This window comes from Cyprinodon tularosa, unplaced genomic scaffold (assembly GCF_016077235.1).
Source record: "Cyprinodon tularosa strain WSP-4 unplaced genomic scaffold, ASM1607723v1 ctg310, whole genome shotgun sequence".
NCBI lineage: Eukaryota > Metazoa > Chordata > Actinopteri > Cyprinodontiformes > Cyprinodontidae > Cyprinodon > Cyprinodon tularosa.
The window spans coordinates 459,352-484,178 of record NW_024039020.1 but is presented as its reverse complement, the minus strand read 5'-3'; the positions used below and the strand labels follow the sequence as shown (position 1 = coordinate 484,178).

Here is a 24,827-nt window from a genome sequence, read left to right as displayed (position 1 = left end):
CATTTTGGTGCAACCATGCTACTTAAACAATCTTCATTTTGCATTTTATCCACATCCTTGTCTCCACCTGCTGATGTTTCTATATCTGTTCCTTTTCTCCTGATTTTTGACAAAAAACAAAGATGAAAGAACAAATCAGAAGCCTCCCGGTGATAACCCTGTTAGGTACAAGGGGCTTAGATCAGCAGAGGCAATAGAGGAATCTTCTGAACAATGGTATATACTGTAGATGAGTCAGTTTATGCACTGAAGGCATAATTAGGAATAAACAGTGTTCTTCTGGATTAATTTTATCTCTTTAAAAAGACAATGCTCTCAGTTTATCTCAAACATTTAACCACTTCAAACATGCTGAATAAAAGGAGGGACTTTTTGAACTTTATTGTACTGATGTTTTGTTCATTGGTGGTAGCTTACTTTCAATATAACAAACATTCGGTGCTAACTATATAACAAATGCATTTATTTAAGTTATAGAGGAGGACGTTCTTTTTCCGGGCGGATCATCTAAATAAGTGGTCCTCCTGCTTGTCTATCATTCTGATTATATGATTACATAAGGCTGACTATTCGCTCGTTCCCATTTTCACTTACTGATAGTGAGTCTGACATAGTAGAACAATTGCAAATCTTCTTTCGGAAAGTAAGCTTGTATGAGCGATGCAAAAAGTTTAAGTAAGGAGAAATAGGTGATCAAGTGGCGTCAAGATATACAAAAATTTTTAATAACTACAGTTTCAAATCGGCTATAGTTTTATGCCATACACATTTGATTTGACATCTTTTTAAGGAGATTTGGAAGAAAGTGTCTGCAATTGCTCCAGCAGAATGTAGCAGAAAAAAGATGTGATGCCCCTCTCCTACTTGTTGCCATGCACTTATTATTTGCCTTTGACTAGAGATGCATTGATCCAGTTTTTTTCTGATCCAGTCCAACACCAATACCTGGGCTGAGCGTATCAGTTGATATCTGATACGATCTGATTCAACTGTTGAATGAATGAAGCATATGCCTTGCCATGTGTGTAATATATAAACATTGTTCAGAGGAGGTAACAAATGAACACGGATATAAATGTACTTTATTTATTAACAAATAAGCAGCAAAAGGAAAAAAAATAAAATGTCCATGTTTAGCACAGTGGATTGGATGTAAGATATCTAATAGGGCTGGGCAATTAATTGCATTTGCAATATAATCACAATGTAGCAAAACACAATTTTTTAATTGTAGAGGCACTCAATTTTAGTCAATTTACATTTAACAAGAGTAAGACACTAAACGTATCCCTCTAGCACTTTAGGTGGAAGTTATACATTTGAAATTGGTTTGCCTCAACACACAATAGAACAGACAATAGAAATAAAACCATTTTCCACCCATGGTTAATCTAAGATCCTGAAACAATGGACTCTATACGAGCAAGCTTTCAAGATCATGAAAAACTGAAAGCCTCTGTTAGTAGTTTTATTAATTAATCAAATAGGACCAAATTCCTGTCCATTTCTATACAGGCCCTTTTATAATATTTTGTAACATCATAAATCAAATGTTTATTCCAAATATGTAAAACGTTGTCTTCCCTTTGTTATCGATAAATAATGAAAATAAATTATTTTTATTTGTGTGTACTGTACACTGTTAGAGAGTATGCACTCATACCGTCCTTGAATTGTTTCCTATGTGTTCCTCCCCAGTATTCAAGGTGAAACAGACAGTGGGAAGGTTCAAAGCGATTTTTAACACAAAACAAAACATGGGTGGGGTAGAGTGGGGGGTTCATCACACAATCACTGACACTCTGGAGGGAGAAACACAGGTAAGTGACCAGGATCTTCTGATGGGAGTCGATAATCCGTGTGAGTCACTTACCTGGTTTAACTGCTCATTCTCTCCAAGGAAGGCAGGATCCAGCCGATGGACTGCCTAATGAGCTGGGGCCCAGAGCCACCCAGAGTGTACCCGATGCATCAACCTCAGTGAGCAGACTGGAATCCGATCCAAGTCAGGGAAAATTGATATGACAGGACAGTTCTGGGATCCAGGAGTCCGCAGCCCAGTCAGGGGTTTCGATCCACACAGGAACAAACATATCCAGGGTTCAAGGTATCCACAGAGCGTGAAGGCAGGTTCAGAGTTCCAATGAGTCCAGCAGCGAGCTCAGGTAGGCAGACTCAGCAGTTGAGGGGCAGAGACAAGACATGATACAAGGATAACTGCGAATCTTTAAACTCTCCACATCGGAGCCAGGCTTATGCAACTTTATACTTTACTCTACCTAGGAAACCAGGACACGATCAGGAAACAAGACAAACACTAAATCCTCTCAACCCACTGGCCCCAGGGATAAGAGCACAAACGTAGGAATCCCTTAAACTAAAACTAACGAACAAAAATACAACAAACGTCAAGCAATGATCTGGCCCTGATAGCTGGACTAAGCTGAATATAAAGCAAAGCAGGTGGATGAGATCAGGGATAATTAGAGGTAAGGAGGCACTAAACCTGGACATAGCTGAAGTGAGGAAAACTCTGAGGAGAGTCAACCCAAGGAAGGCCCTGGTAACATACCTGGGCTGGTGTACAAGGAGTGTGCAGATCCACTGGCTGGTGTCCTCACAGACATATTTAATACCTTGCTGGATCAATCCACAGTGCCAGCATGCTGTAAGTCTGCCACATCATTCCAGTCCCAAAGAAGCCTCAGGTCAACTCACTCAATGATTACCGGCCTGTCGCACTAACTCCAATCATGATGAAGTGCTTCGAAAGGCTGGTTAAAGAACACATCGTCTCCAGTCTGCCGCCAACATTCGACCCGCTCCAGTTCGCCTACCGACGGAACCGCTCCACTGAGGACGCCATTTCCTCCGCTCTTCAACTGAGCCTAGAGCAACTGGAGGAGAAGAACACTCACGTGCAGATGCTGGACTTCAGTTCAGCTTTCAACACCATCATCCCACAGAATCTGACAGGCAAATTGACAGTCTTTGATGTGCTGTTTTAAGGGAAAATTCCTTTTTATTCTGTATTTTCATGCCTGAAAGAGGTCACGGATTGTGTACAGAATTTCAATCTGATGTGGTAGAGCATCTAATAAATTATTTAGCAATTTTAGACCATTTACCTGGCAAACTAAGTATGATATAGGTAAATCAATTGTTTCATACTCAAATAAGAAACAGGTGCTAAATCGATAGCATAGCAGATATTCAGTATTAAATTGCCTCTTGCAATATTAAGTAGTAGTATATCAAAACAGGAAACAAAGTGCAAAAAATCAAATATAACAAGTTAATTTTACTTGTTTCACAAGACAAAATTACTACTCTACCAAAAGTCCTTTTAAAAAAACTAGAGAAATTCTTGTCTTCTGAATCCCAGTTTTGTTCAAGTCATTCATGTGGAATAAAAGGGAAACAAATTAAATAGAAATTTGAATACAGTTTTATAAAAACACCCCTATCAAATATAACAACAGACACCTTTGAAAATGATCATTTGAAAAAAGACAAAAAAATTAGTATAGTGCCAAATGTCTACGTTTTATAATTATTCATTACAGCTATCTATTTTTCTAAATTAAAACATTTTCCTTCAGTTAAAAAATATTTTTAGTGTTTTGTGCACATTTTGATGTAGTTGTCCAAAATCCATGCATTCCGACACAACATCAGTGGCAAAAAAAAAGAAGGCTATGGAAGTCTCTTTAATTTGCTTTAGATGGCTCAGACTTTGTGCAAACCTTTTTGATACTTCTTATTTCCTCCTTTTTGTGAGCTGGTTCTAGTAAAACTACCTAGAAAACATTTCCATCCACAGTTTACTGGAGATAAAAAAGGGCTTTCTGCCACCTGCCTCCACATTCAGTAGGTCAAGGCAAAAAAGTAATGACTGGGTGCAATGTGGCAGAAAAAATGGAAAATGTTTAAGTAAACTGAAGCCTTTTGACATTGTATATTATGGTCATTCAAACACACTCTACAAGCAAAGATAAAGTATTAAAAAGAAATAAAAATATATATATTTTTAATAAAATCCCATTGTGCTTGTCAGTGTCAGGCTGACTGGAGGTTTAAAGGGCCCAAGGAAATGATTATGACATAATCATTTCTTACCCTTCATCTTTACTACATTCTCTACTACTACTTTTACTACTGCATTATAAAACAGTGACTGAACAGGAGGTGTATATATTGGAGCCAGAAACAAGACCAGACTGATCACCAGATTGGGAGCAGGTGTGCACCGAAGAATCTAAAAGAAGCTAGGGGAAAGGAGACTGACACAAGAGGGCAACCGAGTGGAAACAGGAAATACATAAGAACTCAAATACAATCAAAAATAACTAGAATAACACAAAATGGAAATAAAACCAATGAAAACTCAAATAGAAAACTTCAACAGAACCAAAAACATGACAGTCAGTGTAGCCCTTGATCTAGTCATATGTGAACTTTGTCCCAGAAGAACAACATTTAAAAATCTGATAATGTTATCCTGATTAAATACAAAATGTCCAACAAAGTCAAGTTTTACTTAGAACACATGCAAATTGAAATGGACCAAATGGGTCCCCCCTTTGGAATGGGGGTTGTTTGCCTTCTTTGTTAGCCTGTAATAACCCATACCTTTCTATGTCTCTGAAAGGGGGGGTCGGTAAAGGGATTCTCAAGATGCCTAAAGAGCTACAGAACTCACCAGCATCAATTAAGGGTTCAGAGCTCCTGATTCAAACACTGGACAAAAAAAAATCTAAAAAAAAAAAAAAACGATACCTGTCTTATGCGTATCCTGTTACAACTAGGGTAATACTAAAACAGTGCTGGCTGTGTGATCGGCTAAGGCTGCTTTGCTTTTCTAGAACCTGGAGTGCTTAACATAGTTAAAGAAAACATTAATTCTGTTCTTTAGCACCAGATCCTGAAGAATAACTTCTGGGCACATATTTTTTAATTTAGGCAAGAGCAAACTTGGGTTGGCCAGCTGGACAATAGTCCAAATCTTACCGCCACTGTTGAATATTTAAAACAATATCAAATTAAAGGTTGGTCTATTTTGAATTGGTCTGGCCATGACCCAAATGGAAGTGGGATGTTGTGGTATGACCACACCTGTTGATATTTGAAAATCCCTACAATGCAGCTGAATTAAAACTTTTCTTTAAAGAGGGGTCGGCCACATTTTTCCAGGACAAAAAAGAGTTTTTGCCAGTTACAAGTGTGTAATGGCACCTGTTGGCACCAAGTTTTAAAAAGCCAGTTATTAAGTTTGGAGGATAATTACTTTTCATAAGACCTGAAGTGGGTTTTGTTAACTTTTTACCTTAATACAGCAAGCAATTATGTAAGAACATTCTGTATTTTAATCATCTTATTTTTTTCTATATGTATTTCTTTCATGATTCTAAACCAATCATTGTGACACAAAAACAGGAAAAAACGGAAGTATGCTGTATGAAGGGATAAAAAACTTCATTAAGGCACTTTAACCTTACCACAGACTGAAACATGCTCTATCATCAGAGGCAGTGAATCATGTAAAGAAATATACTTTATGTGGTGGAGTCCAATTACTGTAAAAATTATATGCAAAACATGGTCTTTTGCGATTGTAAGGTTATGAGGACATTCCTAAAGTAGCCAATGTAAAACAAGACACAATACATCATCTCAGAGCATTTCAGTGACTTAATTATTGTACCACTTCAACGTACATCACAAAAAATTATCATTTCATCTTAACCTCTTAATATCCACCTCATTTTCTCGCCTATTTTGCATACCCAAATGGAAAAGCATATAACAGGAACTGTAAGCCCAAATTACATCGATACATTATTTGAAAGCTAACACCTGATAGTTTCTGAATATATACATGGAAATTGGGTGATTAAAACACTCCAGCTGCATCAAGACCAAGCTGCATTAGTTCAAAAAAGACTCAAAGTTGTTTTTTTTTAATATCGAAAATAATAGGTCTTTTTTAAACACCAGTTATAAAGACAAGCTTGCTTGTTGTGGCTGCTTTGTCATTGTACATTTTGACATGCTGCAATCTATCTGTGTTGATTGTGCTTTTTTGCTCGCTATTTCCATAAAGTCAACTAGGTGGTTCAATTCTGGAGAATCTAAGCTTTCCAACAATGTCTAACATGTCTATATATTGGTAAACATTTTACCAGTGTAATTGTCATGCATTCTGAGTTATTATTTGTAAACGCTTTAACCCGGTGGGTTTTGAGAGGTTAAAATAGTTGATGTCCCCTTTTCATCTTGACTAAGATGAACTAAACCAGCAAAACTTCCAAATTAAAGAGGGAGCGAAGTAACCAGTACCTCATCTTTCTCATGTCTGTGATAAGTGTTAGTTGGAAGTAGTGATCTGTCTATTCCTTTGATTCTCTCTGTCACAGTCTTGGTTCTGTAATGTTTTCTTTTGAGTATTCAGTTTTACTTTGCTCCATGTTTTCTAGTTTTATTGGTGTAATTCCTACTTTGTTGTGTTTTCTGGATATATTTGAATTCTTAGGTTTTTATTTGCTGCCCTCTGTTACCCTCTTGTGTTGGTCTCCTTTTCCCTAGCTCCTTTCTAGACTCCTCACTTCACACCAGCTTCCAATCGGCTCATTAGTCCTCTCTTTGTTTAGTCTCCCATAAATACTCTCCTTGTGCAGTTCCTCTGTGCTGGTTCCTCGTCTTACCTCGTCTTTCCTCGTCTTACCCTGGCTCCTCCCGATTGTTTTCCCTGATGTCTCCATGGTTCTGGTTTGTGTAAACATTTTAAGTTGGATTCCTGCCTCAGTTGTTTGTGATTATTCAATTAAATCTTCATGAAACTCACCTCTGCATCCCTACCTCTGCGTTTGGGTCCTCAAACCTCAACTAAGCCCTTACAGTCTCAAGCCTTTAAACAGTTGCAATCAAATAAACTTAAATAATGTCACCAGATCAGGTAAAATTCAACCCATCCATCTGTCCATCCATCCATCCATACATAGGAAACAAGGACACATTTACAGTCCACTATATGTTACAGTGCTCTGCATTCCATAAACAAATTGCCCCTTGCAATTTGAATTACAGTATAATGACTTGAGGTTTTTTTTTTTGTAACAATGCTTGTAAAACTATTCAGAGTCAATTGATCATTACTCAGTTTATGATATTTGCAACCACATATCTGTATGTAATTTGTTGGGATGCTATGTTACAGTCCAGCACAAAATAGTAAAATAATTCAAAAGTTTTCATTTCTTTCTAAACTGCACAGAAAAAATAAAACTCTTTCTGCAGTTGTATTTAGTTTCCTTGAGTCATGCAGGGTATGGAACCATCTTTTGCTGCTGTTGCAGCTGCAAGTCTTTTTATTTATTCCAGTCTGTTCTGTTTACATTACAATACATAGAGAATTACATTTTGCCCAGTTCCTGTCTGCAAAGTAGTTCAAGCTTAGTAATAGAATACAGTCCATTTGAAATTTATGGGGTGTTAATAATTTAGCAAGGAGCTGTGTATATATAGTTTAATGAGGGAATAATATATTGGAAAAAACATGCAAGATTCATTAATATTCAGAAAATAGGTGGACTTGTGATAGATAAACAGTTGTTAATGTTTATGATAGAGTGAGAACAGAAAACAGCTTACTCATCTTCTACCCTGATTAAAATCATCTTATTTGGTTCCCCAATAAACTGTGAATCCCATTCATATTTACGGAGCACTTTTTGGTTTGTCAATCATATTAACCCAGATTTGGACTTCAGTCTAATAGTCTATTGTCCCCTCGTCTGTCCTGATCTCCCTTGTTTCCAAATTCCATCCTCTTCTTTAATTAGTTCCTTTATGCCTACCCTTACACTCAAAATCATCGGTTCTTTTTTGTCCATAACCATTTCTTCCCTCATCCTCCGTCTTTCCATCTTGCCGTCATCTCTCTTATAAAGATGGATGAAAGGGGGATATCAGGCAGTCCTGGTAGAGAACTCAGCTTATAGGGTGAATCACAGCAGGTCATTCATTCAGCATAAGCCCATCCATCCTGGGAACCACACAAACCCACTTCATACACATTTCCATGGCTCACCACACGCTCTCTGGCAACAGAATGACTTCTGTCTCTCTGGGTGTGTTATTACTCTCCTGGGAAGTCTGGTCTGGGGGTTTTGTGTTTAATAAGTGGAGCAAAAGGAACCCCACTCTATCAGAAATGTGTTAATTTACATTTTTTGAGTCTGCCAAAAAAAAAAAAGAAAGAAAAAATCCCTAAGGGTAAGGTACACTCACCCTTTATAACATATAACATAATATACACACCCTGTACTTAAAGCTTTTGGCATTTCATTACTTCCATGGTTTACCTTCTCCGCTGGGGCTTTGTAAATAAATGTGTCCCCATCTGAAGTTTCTACTCTTCACTTCTGCTGCCGTGAACAGACTGTAAATAAAATCTCCCTCTCTGTGCCTGTACTCAGAGGGCCATTGAAATCATTTCTCTAAGTAAATAATACTGCCATCTCTTCCATCCAGCTCTTTGCAAGAGAATACCAAGTGCAACCAAGAGGGCAATCATCTCTTCCGCTGCACTGTCAGAGGACCTAAACAACTCAGTTTACCCCCAACACGATGGCATTATTACCCCAAACACTTGACGCCACCCCCATCAGGTTAGCAACTCAGCCAGCGTGAAAGATAAAACCAGGCCACATGAAGTGAAGCTGAGTTATGAGCCAGAAAATCATGGTGATGGAAAGCCAGGGTGAGGTGTTAGGAAAGAGCAGCACCGACACGTCACCAGGATATAGTCTGTTTGCGTTTCTTTAGAGCGGATGGATGAGTCACAGGAGAAAATACGATTACGGTGGCAATCATAACTCAGATTAGCCGTCCTCTGTACCTCTTTTAACTGTTAGGCTCGTGAATCAATCACCATTGCATTCGCCACAGCGCTTCATATGTTGCAGAAGGCCACACCAAAAGGACAAATTCTCCACCAAGCAGAGAAAACAACACTCTCTATTAAGCATGGACAACAATCACTCTCTTTAATAAATACTGGCAGCTATTATGATCATAAATAGCAACTGGGCTAGAGGCTTTTTGTAGGGAGGGGGAACGATACATAAATCCATTCAGCATATTTCTGCTATGGGCTTGTAACTCTGCAAACTGACTGGATCAAAGAGCAGCTCTTGACAAAAGAGGCGCAGATGCAGCATGCTGAGATGACAGCACTTACCAGTGTTAGCAGTGCACATGCTGGCTGACTGGAGACCTGAGTAACCAGTCCAGAACAGCGCATTCCTGCTGTTCTGGACTGATGACATCAGGGCGTTTGCAGGCCCGAGGAGGCTCATTAAATCTCAGCTAAATATTAATGAAACTAAACATTCAGCTCGGGATTACTTCATTTACTAAGACTGGCAAGGAGGCATTTGCATACTCTGATATGCGCAATGCATTTTAGTTGTTCCCACTGGATCACCACTTGATTAAAGTGTGGAATCGTGTTGCAAAAACCTTTTCATGGATATTGCACGAGGCCCAGAGCACATGTCAGATCAGTCTGCTTTGCCTATTGTGTCATAATGTTTGTGTACAGGCAGTGTTCAACTGTGTCTGTTTTCTGCAGCAGACTGAGATGCTTGAGGGGGGAAAAATGCTGATGTGCTCTGTGTTTTGATCGCTCAAATTAATTTAAAGCTATGCTGAGAACAATATTCCATCAGATGGCTTGTAAATCATTCGCATTTTCACACCGGCACATTAATAAAAAGTGGTTTTCCCTCTTCGCTCACACAGCTACTAACAAAAATGACAGACAATTTTTTTTTAAAGTATTCAGATCCCCTGATTCTTTTTTATATATGTTTTATTCATCATAATTTTTGATGAACCAACAGCTGTGCGTTATGGTTAATGAAAACCACCCTGAGTGAGTACTTTGTTGAAACATCCCTCGCTATTTAATGCTTTTGTGTCCCTACCTGCTATGCATATCTACAGAGTTTATCCTTGCTTTTTTACAAATAAGCTTAAGCGCTGCCAAATTTGGTAGAGGATGTAGTTTAAAGATCTTGTACATGTATTCTCACTTATCTTCATGTCTAGACCCGTTCTTACTTATCTGGGATGTAGAAATAATTTTAAACAAATATTATTGTGGTTCAGGTTGGATAAGGGTAGTCATTGTCCTGCTGCAAGGTGAACTCCCACTGAAGACTGAGACCTTTTACAGCCTCTAAATAATTTTTGTTTATTTTTTAAGATTGCCTTGTTTGTTGCTCCAGCCTTTTTCCCATCAACTATGTCCACCTTCCTTGCCTTTCCTGAAGAAAAACATTCCTCAGGCATGATCATCCTCCCATCAAGTCTCAGGGTGGAGCTGGTGTTTAGGGTAATGTGTACAGGTAATTTTGGATCTTTGATAGTGCTCCTTTGTGCAGTTCTGTAAAAGCTTTATGCATAACATGCTTGAATATTTTTCCAGTCTCTGTTGAGGAAATGTTATGATCATGGCACTGATGACTGGATTATTGGCTCTGCACAGTTTTCATTATCAGTCATCACATCCACCTGTTACAATTCCTATTTAAACTGCTTGGTCTCAGCAATCAGTGCCAGATTAATCGAGCCATAAGTAAGAGTTCTCTAGTGTACCCCAGTGTGTTTATTCTAATTGCATGATCCTGACTAGTTTCTTCTCCTGGACTTCTGAGTTCGCTTGCCCCAGTTCGGATCTGTTTGCCTGACCTGTCTCCGGACTTCTATTGGATTCTGCCTGCTAATGACATTCGATCCGTCTCCCGGCCCTGGCTTTGATTTCCCTTTTGGTACCTCTTCTGATCTCTGATCCTCTGGCCTGGACTTCTGCTTCCTCATCGACACCGGCTATCGATTTTCCTTCCGGATACTCCTGCTCTTCCTCATCTGGCTTCTGCTTGTCAATCTGCTCTGCAGCACCTTTGGCTTCAACTGCTGGAAATCTCTGGGCGGCGTCCCACACATGCTGTGGAAAATCATCTAAGTGGATCCCACACCTTTTCCTGGGCTCAGAATGAACTTAATAACATGCTCGCTATTGTTCCCCATCAAAGTTACGTAGTCACCACCTATTCCTAGCCAATGAGACGCAGAACGCAGAATAAACTCTTTTTGTAAATAATTTCAGTCTGTCTGCCCTGAATTCTGGGTCCAACGTTCTTAGTCCTGACAGAAAATGCATCCTTACACCATCACATTTCGTTTTTTAAGTGGTGTATTCAAGTCTTGAACATACAAATCACCCTGAACTTTAAGGTAACTCCAGAGAGTACTACTCCACTGCTCTAGGGACCAACAGCAGAAAGAAAATTTAATGACTGAACTTGTCCCAGAAGTTGCATCCAAACACAGTCCCAAGCTGGACATCACTAAGCTCCTGAAAACAACCACTTCTTTCACAGTGTTTCTAAAGAACTCTGAATGCCTAGTTGCTTAATTTTACACACCTAGGTCTATGAATTGATTGAAATGGCAAACTTCAACTATTTGGATGGTCTAGTGAATTCTTGTGGCAGTATATTGTATATGATCATCCAAATGTAATTATAATACAAACATGTTGAGCAACAAGATGCGTGGTTTAAAGATGAACCTAATTAACAAGTCCTATTTTCTTTTAGTCCATATTCTCTCACAGAGTTTCATAAACTTCCAGCCCACAAGAAAAGAAAAGGCATGGCCTGTCAGGACTTATATGGCTTTTTTCACAATCGTCCAGGAACACAATGGTATCTTTCCAACGCTGCTATAAAGTTTCCCCTTTTTCTAACCGGCTATACCAACAGTAAACTAACAAGATGCTTATGTTTAATGGACTCAGTACACTTTTAGCTCCAGCCCTCCCCAAGTTGTTCCCAGCTACCGTATGAGCAGGCAGAGAAACAGGAATCCATTTCCTTCTAATCTAAACCTAATTCCAAGTGTGTTTTACACTTTGTGCCTGGCGTTTAATGGCAGTCCTCCAAGGGCCATAATTTTCTGCCTACTTTTTGTTTGGGTAGAATTGATTGGTAAAATGGTATTCACGCACTACTGTCAAACTGACATGGCGCTATCTCCATGAAGTTTTAGCAGTGAGACAAGATTCAGCTTAGCCTTATTATGTGTACATTACTATTAATCACTCTCTGAACTAACACCCTGTTATACTTAGATAACTGCAGTCATTTTTTTGTTTTAAGAGGCTTTATGTTTTACAGTCCTGCGTTTTACATGGATAAGTGAGTATGTGACAGACTTGTTCAGGCACATAAATGAAACTTAATGAATTTGTGCGGATTCCAGCTTTTATGTGTGTATGTACACATTTTTCTGCTTACGCCTCATCTGCATTTGTGTCTAGCGCCACCAGCCTTTTTACAAAATTCAGCATCCACTCTCTGGCAGTATGGCTGAGTGAGATTAAAGTCACCCATATAAATCTCTGTACCAGGAGACGGGGTAGAATTAGGGAAAAATTAAACAATGCTGTTTGCATGCACTTAAACAGACCCATAACAATGCATCTGGTTATCCTTAGCCTGGTCAGCACTAGAAAGCAAAACCCAAAATGCAGTATTAACCAAGCAAATATGAGTAATTGTCCCTATTGCTTTGATGCTGTTTCGACATTAAGAATAAAAAATTGAAATTACACTCATTCAGCCATCCTTTTTGTATGAGATAATGCAGGTATGTGCATTTATTACATGTTTTCTAAAAACTGGCAGTGAATACAGTAGTTGGTTAAATGGGTTTGCTGGAGGTTTTCTTCTTTACACATTAAGTCCATGCTTTCTGACATTCTTTGTTTGACATTGTGATTACAATCCTCTCAGAGCTAATCTAATGTGTTTGAAATCCAAGGTGCTCTCCCTGCAGAGTAAATTTGAATGTGATAAGCATGTAACAACTGTTTTGTGGCATTTTTCCTCCATTCACACACATTTAGATGCAGACCCCTACCTCTCTATCCTCTTTCATCAAAACGGATATTAAACCATATTATCAAGTTTTCTTTCATCTCATACATATTTTCCCATCTACATGCCAGCTTACTCAATGCCTCTTCTCCAATCTCTTCCTCCCTTCATCCTCCCTGACGCTCAGACAGCTCACCTGATGACAGTGCTTGTGAAATATTTATGCGTTCAGTGAGGTGCTGAAATCTGGAGAGCTGCCTTGACCGTGGGTTCTGTTTCTGGTCAGAGCAAAATGCCAAGCAGCCGCTCAGAGGGCTCAGACAAGGTGAATGCTTCTGCATGCAACAGTGAGGGCAACTACAGTCATGCCCTCAGTCTGCAAAGCAGCTCTCCATCTAATGCAAATGACTCGGGACAGAAAGTCAAAGCACAGATTAGGGGATGGCGACATTTTGCAATAAGTCGAGGTGAAGCAAGTTAAAGAGATCCCTTGCCTAAAGTGTGGATGAAGGCCAAAAGGAGACACCTGGTTGTGTCAGATCTCCTGCTTACATCTTAGCCTTCCTGTCTCCCCCAGCTACCTAACACATATGCTGTGTTGTCCCACCTGCTTAATAATTCCTCCAACCTGATTTCACCAAGCTTTGAAACCGCAAGTCCAGCTGTTTCTTCTGTTTTTTTTTTATTTATTCCATTCATCTGTTTTTTTAGTCCTAAAGAACTGTGCAACCAAACGAACATCTTACAGGTGTCGATGTGTTTCTTACAGAGGCCTAAATAAGAAATGAGATCGGTCTCGTCTCTGGCTGCTCACTACTGAGTTCTGATTCAACGTGCTCTTGTCGTTTTTTCTTACTCCACATTGCCCACAGATCTCAGGGGATTTCTGTTCAAGTATTCCCGGCTCTGTGTGCTTGTACTGCATCTGTGTGTGCTTGGTCGTTTACACATGTGTAGTAGGATTTTTTTTGAGTGTGTTTTTTTGTTACATCGATTTCTGTACATGTGGTTTATTTGTGGACCTGAAAATTATTGGTCGGGCAAAGCAAGCATCAATAGGTAATATTGAAATTTAGTTTTAGAAAACATCTGGTTTAGTTTAAGGTGTGTAAATAACAAATGGATGAAAAAAATGATGGTTTCTATTATGGTCTGTGATTTTATAGTTTTGTTGATGAACTAGATTATATATGTATTATAAGCATTGACAATTGTCCTTTAGGTTGACTCTGGCATTTTTAAACAGATATATCTTTGGGTGGCTTTTGAAACTGAACAAACTGGTAAAATGTTATGAGAATTGAGAAGTATGATGAAATTGATAGGGTTAAATGAAATACATTAATTTAGACCAAAGAAGAGTCAGGTAGCACCTTTATAATATTGCCATTAGGAATAGAAAAACTCCTGTTGGTTGACACATAGGTTTACTATTGCATAACTAAGCAATCATTCCATTCTCCTTTTAAGAAAATCCTTCCCACAGCCTGATGCTGCAACCACTATGTCATAACAGCGGGAATGTATTTAGCTTGATACCATGGTGGATAAAAAGTGTCTCCTAAAAGCTTTTTTAAAAGTCTTTTTTTAAAGCCTTGAATTACTTTTCTTCCCATGAACTATCACTGTCTTTGCGTAAAGCCCTAAAGAAAAGCAAGCCCTCAGAATAATGCTGCCACCACTCTATGTTTATGGTGATATGTAGTGTTCTGAAGTATATATGTGCATGAGAAATTGGCCAAAATGTTCAGCTGTGATTTCATCTAACCAGGGCCTCCTCTTGCACGTTTGCTGTGACTACTGCATGGCTTGCAGTTTTTCCCTTTCCACTTTTGTACTGAGGCCAATTCTGAGAGTCCCTAACTAGATCATTAAACCTCCTCCAGAGGTACTTTCTTCAGTCCCAGCCTGATTAGGTCATTTCTTAACAGGCCTGTCAGTTTAAGTGGTCAACTATATCTTAGGATTGGACTTGAACCATACTCTTAACAGTAAGATTAACTGAATAGCGCTTGAAATTTACAAAGCTTTGGATAACGAGTTCTCTCCTACAGAGATGAATAGATCAGTAGAAACAAATTAAATTCTACGCAATTGTTCATACTGTGGCAACAATTCCATGTATGTGCTCATTTCTGTTAGTATGTGTGCATAAATTGTATGTGTTAGGTAAATAAACTGCTATGTGGTTAGTGTTGTTTGTTAAAGGACCTAAAATTATTGGACAGGAACAGCAAGGAGCAATATGGTGCAGTTTCAGTTCAAGGATAATAATTTGCAGATGCATGAGATAAAATATGGATTTTATATCTTATACCTGAAAATTGCTGACACTCATTTTAGTTGTGCTTATCTTTCATCCTTTTGACTCTTTTTCATCCTCATACCTGCATGTGAAGCTTTCTCCTGAGAATAGATGAAGATACAGTATAACCTTAGAACCTACAAGCAAAAATGCACATGCACTCTAGCAGTATCCCCATCCTCCTACATTTTTTACCATGCATGAAGTCCTTCACACAAAAGAAAAAAAAAACTGCTGTAGTTTGGGTTTACCTATGCAGCAAATTGGCCGTGAAAAGCAAGATCAAGTCTGTCTGCACCTATTCCTTTACAACCCCCCCTAAAAAAATCTTAATTTTGACTCTGTGTTCAGATAAACTCACAAGCAGCCTGCATACATCCACTGACTATACAGTCACCTTTTATCTTCTCCAGACATTGACATCATAACAGATTTTCTCATTGTATCCCTGGGCTGAGGTTCCACATAAAACAACAAGAATATAAATATCTGCTATGCAAACCGACAAAGATGCCCCTGACCAGGAGCCAAAGCCCAGAATGTCCAAAGACAAAACTAATATTAAGGCCAACAGCCACAATATACTTAAATATCTGTTGTTGTTTTTTTTTTTTTGCACCATTTTCGACTCAAAATCATGCAAAAGCATTAAATCTGTTGCATCACAAGAGATAAACACTGATGTTTGCCAGTTCACTTGTAAGAAATGTCGGATTAAGCAGGAAATATGACTGTCAGGGATTTCACTGCTCTGCAGCCACACTTCCAAAATCTATAGGCAACGTTCTGCTATTGTTTGACAGAAAATAGGTGTCAGTGCGCAGTTTGGGGATTACTGTGATCTGGTGTCAATACCAAATGGAGTTATTTTACATCATACCGTACCATCAGTGAAATAAATAATTTGCTTACTCACCCATGGTAGAGCAAGATTTGTGTTCTACATAGGTTAGTGTTTCTTTTATATATCATTATTAATTGTTGTCGACCTTGTTGTTGTTCTTGTTAAGGCTTCTCAGTTTTTTATGTCTGTTTTTTTTACTAATTATCCACCATAAAGCCACAACCTTACAATGCATTTGATTGTTTTCAGTATAATGACAAAAAAGTATCTTATGATTGGGGAAAAAAATGCAAAAAACTTGATCAAGAAACGAGGACATGTGTAAAAACTGCAGGATACTGCCTAACCCTGCTCTAAAGTGGGGTGGGCCATCATAATTAGTTATATATGTGCTCTGTATTTAGCTCAATCTATATTCTCATTAACTCTCACCACCTTTTCACCAGCATGATGCTTCCATCACTATTCAGGCAGATCTATAATGCTTTCTACGACAAATTGCATTTTGCTTGTAGGTTAGAAAAAGCTCAAAAGCATCCAATCACAGCCCCTCCTTCTACATTTGCTGTGTCTCCTGGCTTTGTTGGTGTCAAATTCCGGATTAATTGAGTAAATAATAATCTGTAAAATGTTAAAAGCTTAAAATATGTTTTTAATAAGCTCATCCCTAGCCTGCTCTAGAATTCTCAACAAGTTTTTATCTGACCTCTGTAGTGTGCTCTTTGGTCTTTGTGATGTTTTGTTTATTAGTTTCCCTTATAAATGTCTATCAATTTTCCAAACCTATTAAAAAACAGCCTCATAAATAAATAAGATGCTTATCCTTGAAAATCATGGGGCCAGCCTTAAGAAGTGGTTACCAAGTGCAGACTTCAAAACAACATGGATTTTTGGGAGAAAGCAATGCAAATATTAAAAAAAATCTGTCGTGTTATCTTGCCTGTATGTCCTTAACTAAATAATACAAATGAATTTAGTTCTTTCTGAAGGCAGATATTTACATGGGGTTTTATTTTGTGCAGCTCATTTTAACCTTTATCTTTCTTCTTTTTTAAATCCACATTGTTTTACTTCTTTAACTTTGATGATCTATCCCATATATAATATCCGAGTAAAATCATTAAAGACATTTTTTGTTCTATTGTAACACAAAGAGAAAAAAAACCCACTGTTTTTATAAACACAGAATTTGTCAGTGTTTTATGCAGCAGTGTATTATGAAACACTCTGATTTTTTTCCAAAATAAAGGAAAAACGAGAATAAAAATGACTGCAGCTCTAACAGTCAAGCTGATCGTGTCCTTTCTATATCTTTTTCAGACTCCCTTTTGGAGCTTGTCAAATTTGATTGCCAGTAGATAAAGAAATTGGTCCTCCTCCTCTTCAAGAATAGCAGAATGTGATCTGGTCTAATGGACTAAAACTCTTGGCTTAAGATTATAAATCCTCTTATCTTTTAAAAGTCAAATCATGGCTTCCAAATCTGCCTCCTCTCTTTCCTCTTGCTTGTTTTTTCTCCCAGCAGCATCATCTAACTACTGTAATGCTGCTGTTACCTCTTACTATTGTTCTCACGTCTTCACGTTTGAAGTAATTCCACTGTTGTGCTTGTTGCGAATCTATCTGGAGATGAGCTCTGGTTTAATACCAGGACTGTAATTGAAATGGTCTACGAATCTTTCTAAAAGTCAGGCAGGATGTAATTGGGAGGGAGAAATAATGAAATAACGCTGAAGTGAAACAGCTGAGGCATCCATGGGATGTCCCGCATTATTACGATTCATTTATCAATGATGAGTGCACAGCAAACATCTCTCTTTGACTGTCTAACAAGCTCTACTGTCTAGTTGTTGATTAGCTTTAACCAATACTTCAATAGAGGCTTGTATTAAAATCCCATTTTTTGTAGATTTATTGTTTCATGAATCATTTATGTATTCAGACAGATTGCACGCCAGAGAACCTGGAATACAGATTTTCACCAAATTTCCCCCAGCTGCCTTAAGGGCTTTGTGTTTATCTTTTATCATCACACTTTTTGTGTTTGCTGATCCTTTTCATAAAATTCTCTTTATGTTGGTTGAAATCCTGTGACTATGAGAAATATTCACACCTGTAGCACCACCCACTGCCAGCTCTCAAATAATCCGCACCCATCAATCAGCTCCCAACATCCAATTCCCTTGTCAGCGCAGACACACCTGGCTCATCACAGGAGGATAAATACATGGGGCGCATTAATTCTCTAGACTTCAAATAATTTTTTCCTTAAACTGTCTTCAGGGACTTAAGGACTTTCAGTGGAGTGTTGCTTTGTTAGCTTTGTTCTCCCCCGGTGGGACATTTCCATTTGAATGAACTCGCCTCATTTTGTCTCATCTTCAGCGCCACGTTCATGTGTTTGAATGTGGCCCTCACAAGTGTTATTATCCACCTGCGTTGGATACTTCCAGATTTAATGAGATAACTGCAGCTTTAGTCTTGCTCTGTTTGTTCACGTGTATCTATGTGGGTTAGGTAAACTCTGTCATTGTTAGAGAATGTAACTGTGAGGTTTGCAGGCCTGAGATATTCTTTTTGTATTTTTTATTTCAAGTCAGGTTTTTTGGATTCATCACGAAAACAATTAGTTTACAACAAATATAATCTATCACCTAATAAAAATACTCTTTCAAGGCGAAGGAATCCCCTTTAACACGTATATTATCATTTCTATGTGGACACTGTATAAATCTGGATTTTCACTAATAAACAAAAGGTCCCATTTTGACATAAAACATGGTCCTGGTGGTGAAGTTGGACTTTTCGAACAGAGCCTGAATAAAACGTAGAGCTTTGTGATAGAAGGATGCTTAAAATTTCTCATTGGTTGAATATTCTTAACATTCAGCTTCAGCCATCCCCTAGTTTACACACTTTTGGCGTCACATTTTGCATTGCATAACAGACATTTTATGTTGCTATGTTTCAATGGAGCAGGCACATCTTTTATTTTACAAGACATTTGACGGGATTTTAAGGGAGTCTATCATACAAAATTCACTCTTTGTCCTCTCACATGGGTCTTTACTGCCTATAGAAATAGTCCAAGCACTAATAAAAGTAGGTAAATATATTATAATAAAATGTATTTAAATAAGCTCAAACATAGACAGTTAGGACACAATGTTGTAGAACATAATATTGGTGAGGCATTTCTTGTTTAGTTTTTCATATAACTCACTTAACATTTAATACTACACTGAAAAAAAGAATTCAACCCCCTTTGGCATTTACTTAATCAAATTTAGTTACTTTAACACAATTGTTTTATGTCCTACCCTGCTAACATGAAAGAATTGTGTTAAAGTAACTATATATGATTAAGTAAATACCAAAAACTGTTGCATTACTTTTTTCAGTGTAGAAGCCTGCAGCAAGGTTATTTAACTACAACAACAAAAACATCCTACTAAGACCCTGAAGTCTCTAAGAAGTTGCTATGCTGTTATGATAAAAATAATAAAAAAGATAAACCAGGAATACATGTATTAAAGTCAGAGTGAGAGGTGGTTTTATTCATCAGCATCTACAACCTTGGCTGTTCATGCATGCAGCTCCAAGCATCTTAATCTTTATCTGACTTTATTGAAGTAATAGAAGAAGCATACTTTTCTCTAAGTCTTTTGTGATGCCACTTCCTGGTTTGCTAAACAGAGTCTGATGTGTTGTGAATTTATTATATTTCTTTTGAAGTAAATGTGTTTTAAATCTTGCTGTTTTTGTTGCTTTTGTCTAGTTTTAGTAAGATGTTTTGTTTCTCCTGTTGTATTGATACGCACCCTTCATAGGTCAGACGATGGACTGCAGGTGAGTTCTGTAGGTCTGCAGTTTTTAGGTTGCAAGAGGCAGTGGGGGGTTGTTTGTTATGCTCTAAGAGGTGTCCTTTGTGCAGGCTCCAGCTGGTGCACACTGGCATTTTTGTTGGGTGGCTTTTGTGATCTTTAGGTAGGGTTATGTTTCTCTCTCTCTTATTGTGATTTGGGGAAGTGATTGATGAATGAGTAGAATCCTCTGCTTGACTGTGGTTTGGATATGTTGTGTTGTATTGTGGATTTGGGGTTTAAGGGGCTGACAAATGCAGCTCGTAAATGCACACAAGAAACTAACTCTACAAACAGGAAAACATATTGGAGCAAAGAATTCTAGTAAAAATATTTTTTACATAGAGCTAAACCTAAAAGTTTCACACCCTACAGCAAATAGAAAAACATTTTTAGAAGCTGAAAAAACTAAAATAGAAGTAGAATCAGTAGAAAACATTAAAAAAAAGATAATAATCTAATCAAAATCTTTTTTGGCATTACAACAGTAAAACCTAAAAATGGCTGACCAGAAACATGCTTTTTGAATATTTCAGGTATGGCTGGTGTTTGATAATACATTTGGCACGCCTCTTTCCCATCAAGATTTTAATCTTTGGTTTGTTTTTCTGATTAAAGTTTTGACTGGAGTAAACATGATTGTTTCATTTGAAAAACAGATATGGCCTAACCCTTGCCAGAAGATGTGAATTATTATCCCTTTCATTGAAACAATTAAGTATGCAACGGGAGAAGCATTCCATTATTTTGCCTCTTTAAATCCACAATAACATTATAAAGTAAAAAACAAAAAAATGACCATAAAACAAAGAAATAAAGAATACTTTAATGCAAGTCATAAATCTTTAGGGGTGTTTAGGTTGTTTTCTTTATGAAGGAGGCTCTGTGATTTCAATACAGAAAAGATCAATCCTGCTAATGTGTCATTTGTTAAACTGTTGAGTCATAATTGGAACAGAGATGAATGCATTCAGGGCAATTCTAAAACTATCTAAGGGTAAACTACAGGTTATCCCTGCTATCCCCCCACCTTGCCTGGAGCTGTGATAGGATGAAAAATTGATACAGAACCCCTCAAAGGAAGTGGAATGGGTGGAGGGGGGGACTCAGCATCTGTGAGCTGCATTCAAGGACAACTGTGGTATCCATTTTGGAACAGTATGAAACAAGCCAGTGTTTTCACTGGGGTTTGGGAATGCAGGTTCCTGGATGAACTGTGGATGCTACTGTTCTCCTGCCAAGCCAACTGTGATGTTGCAGATTAGATCCGAATCATTGACTCCTTGTTTGAATCAGCACGTCCCTTTTCATTCGGAATGAGAGATAATGAGCAAAAACGACCGTTTGATTGTTTCTGATCTACGCTGTGGTAAATTGCCAGATAGATAGTGATTGTTTTATTGTCTCTGGTGCTATAACAGCTGTGTTTAAAGTTTGGTTAATGTTTTTATTTTTGTTTTTTATGAACCCTAATGGGGTTTAGATGTATTCTAATCTCTGTTCTGATATTTTTTCTCTCTGCCTTAATTCACTTCTCTGCCTTTTCTGTCCTCTGATCTTTCACACTTAAAGTATCCTGTTCTTTGTTGATATGTTACTGTTTAAATGTTTTGGTTTGTTTGTTTGTTTTTACAGAATCAGTATCACCTTCAAATGTCAGCTCGTGTTCCTCCATCGACCCTCGGCAGCCTTCTGCTGGCAGTCCTACAGAATGGAGATGGGGACAAGGACATAGGAAACCGCGGAGAAGGCAGGTGGGGAGGAGCAGCTGTGATCTGCCCTGGATGGGATGAAGGCAGCGACAGCCTGCTGACTCACCTGCAGAGGCACAGTGGTCCTGCTTGGCATTTGTGGGACATCATCAACTTGACTCGCATCACAGGAGGTAGAGATAGAAGGGGGGAGGCAAGAGAGGAGAGGAGGGAGGATCAAATGGAAGAAGAGGCTTTGAACATCATCTCTTCTAGTTTGTTGCGCTCCCCCTCACCGATCTCCTCCGTGCTCCTCATGGGATCTGATCCAGAGTGTCTCTCATCTGTCCTGCGGGCCGCTCAGCGTCTTGCACCATCACTTCCAGCACTGCAGTGGATCATGGGATATCCTTTATCTCCTGATTCACTGCACACCCTGGGAGGTCCCCTTGGTCTGTTGGCCTATGGGGAGGTTGGACGCAAACCAATAAGCTTCTACATAAGGGATGCTTTACAGCTGATTGGAAGAGCAGTCACTGCAGCCACCATGGTGAAGCCAGAGTTAGCTCTGGTTCAAAACTTAGTTAACTGCTTTGAACAACCAAACAAGCATGAGCTACCTTCTTCTGGACAATATCTTTCCAGGTATGAACACACAATGATGCAAATATAATTACACACACAAAAAAAAAATGTATAACTCTTTGTTATTATTTTTCACATTTTGTCACATTAAGACAAGTCTAATGGTACACTGTTATTATATTATGGGATATTTAAACAAAATAGAAAGTAACAAGGAGTTTCTGTTTTGTGGTATTTTGTTGTGGTACAAGATACTACCACTCAGACGCAGGAATTGATCTTATCTATTCCTTTTTAGAACTGTTTCTGCATTTAGGGTTATTGTTTTGCTCAAAAGTAAACGTCTACCCCAGTCTGAGTATTCAATCCATCCTATCCATCCTATCCTATACATCTAATCCGTTTTCATGTTCACACTGAAGGAATCATCCTGACAGCAGTGTTATGCTCAAACCATGGTTTTTCAGTTGAAAAAATATGTTCAGGTTTAGATTTCTGTCATACTCAAAACAGAAGGACCCAATATTCAAGGCGGAAAAACAGCTAGATTTCTCAGAGCATTTATTGATAACAGAATCTGACTAAGCAGCTTCGATGTCTAAGGCAAGAACCGGTCTTATAACCGGTCTCTGGTCTCATAGTTCCGTCCGAATCCAGAGACAGAGGATGGTTCCAGCCAGCTATGCGGCACCACGGTCGCTGCACAGACAGTCCCAGACGCTGATGTATTGTGGGTGCAGGACAGGCATGAGATCAGAACCGAGCACACGAATGTAGGCAGAATGATCCGGAGGGCAAAACCAAAGCCGATGTTGGTGACCTGGAAGGTTGTCAGAGATGTGGTGAGGTGCTGAAGGAGAATCCAGGACAGAGTCAGGTCGCAGCTCCATGGAACAGTATAAGGTGGGGTTGACAGGCTGGACAAGGGCAGGCAGGCCCAGTGGTCGGGAAACAGTTCTTGTCGGTACACAAGCAGGCAGAGATCAGTCAGGTAGTCATATCAGGCTAACAGAACAGACGGAAACAGGAAGGCTCAGAGGTTGAGAACAGGTCAGTATCAGGTAGTCAGAGCACAGGAACGCTGGAATAAGTCTCTCCAAAGGCTCGGGAAAATCTGGCACTGATGACTGGTCTGAAGGCTGGTTAAAGTATATAGTGACTAATCCAGGTGGATAAGATTAGCAGATAATGAGAACTAGACAGCGCTAACCAGATGTGTGAAATGAGTGATTACACAAGGCATCAGTGCAGAGATCATGACAGATTCCGAAAAGAGTTGTGCTTCTGTTAAACCCAAAACATTTAGTTTTGGTCTCAGCTGACAATAGCATCTTCTCATGTGTGCAGCAACCCCTACATGGCTAATAGCAAACTGCAAGCATCTCCTCCATAAAAGCTCTTGGTTGGTTAAGCTCTTTCTAGCTTCAACTACAAACCGCTGTTCAGTTAACAGATACTCTAACCAAATGATAGTTGGTGATAGGAAATTATTTGTCAGGGCAGACTCAAGTTCAGGTTTACAACACAGAAGTAAGCTCTACACAACTGCAATTGCTTTTTAATGCTGGTTGGTCCAGTCTAAAATATTGATACACAATGTCTTGTGAACCATTGAGACAGACATGGAAAGACATGGAAACTCCTGGTTGTTCAGATTTAATGTATTTTTTTGTTTCTTTGTATCTTTTATCATTTACCAAATTAAGGTTTTTTTCCCCATAGCATTTAGATGTGATTGACAGACACAACACTAAAGACAAATTATCATATTAGACTTGACATATGATGCAGACTTGTTTTTTTTAACCAATTTCTATAAATTTTGATAATGTAGAAAATTCTGATTTATTTTAATTTTTCAAAAAAAAAAAGATGCAGTAACCACTGCTTAGCCTGAGGAGGGCAATTAACAGGTGGTTTTGGACATAAAAGCAGGATTTTAACATATGGCAAATTGCCTATACCTAAAACGTGTGTTCAGTTTCAGTTACATTATTCCAGGGAAATTTAGATAGCAATATCATGCATCTATTTATACAATTTATTAGAAAAAATATTTAAATATGGGGGAGTAGTCCTTTATGAACTACATAGTAAACAAAATAAACGTGTTATTTATGAATAAGTTGTATAGTCTGGGCTACTGGCAGGTATCCTGACTAAATAACATAACAAATGACTAAATAACATATTCATATTTTGACTGCATAAAACAATAATAGTTGTTTTATGCACAAACCTTTAATGATCAAACCCGTAAAAGCATCCACACTTTGTCAAAAAAATGCCTTTCAAGGTATATTGCCCAACCTGCATTTATTGAATTAATCATTCCGTTGTTTACAAGTGAAGTTGAAAAAACATTTTGGTTTAGTTGAGGAAATAGATTTTATGTAGTATGTTAAAGTCAGTTTTAATAATTATGCTAGACTTTTCTTTACAAGTCTTATATCTGCTACTTCCCTTGACCTACACTTCTTAGTCTTGTTAAAGATAAATGGGAAATGCATATGTTTTTCCAACCATTTAATATCATCTCTCAGATGATGTAGGGCTAGCAGCAGTTCTTGTCATGGCTTGCTTCATCCTCAA

At 38.3% G+C, this 24,827-nt stretch overlaps 1 protein-coding gene across 1 annotated transcript in view; it reads left to right on the top strand.

Moving 5' to 3' along the window:
* Positions 1 to 24,827, top strand: part of grin3ba (glutamate receptor, ionotropic, N-methyl-D-aspartate 3Ba) — a 170,588-nt gene that overhangs the window by 78,430 nt on the left and 67,331 nt on the right. Inside the window, exon 2 of the mRNA XM_038292327.1 lies at positions 21,595 to 22,295. Coding sequence (XP_038148255.1) covers positions 21,595 to 22,295 — 701 coding nt within the window. The remainder of the gene's footprint in view (positions 1 to 21,594; positions 22,296 to 24,827) is intronic.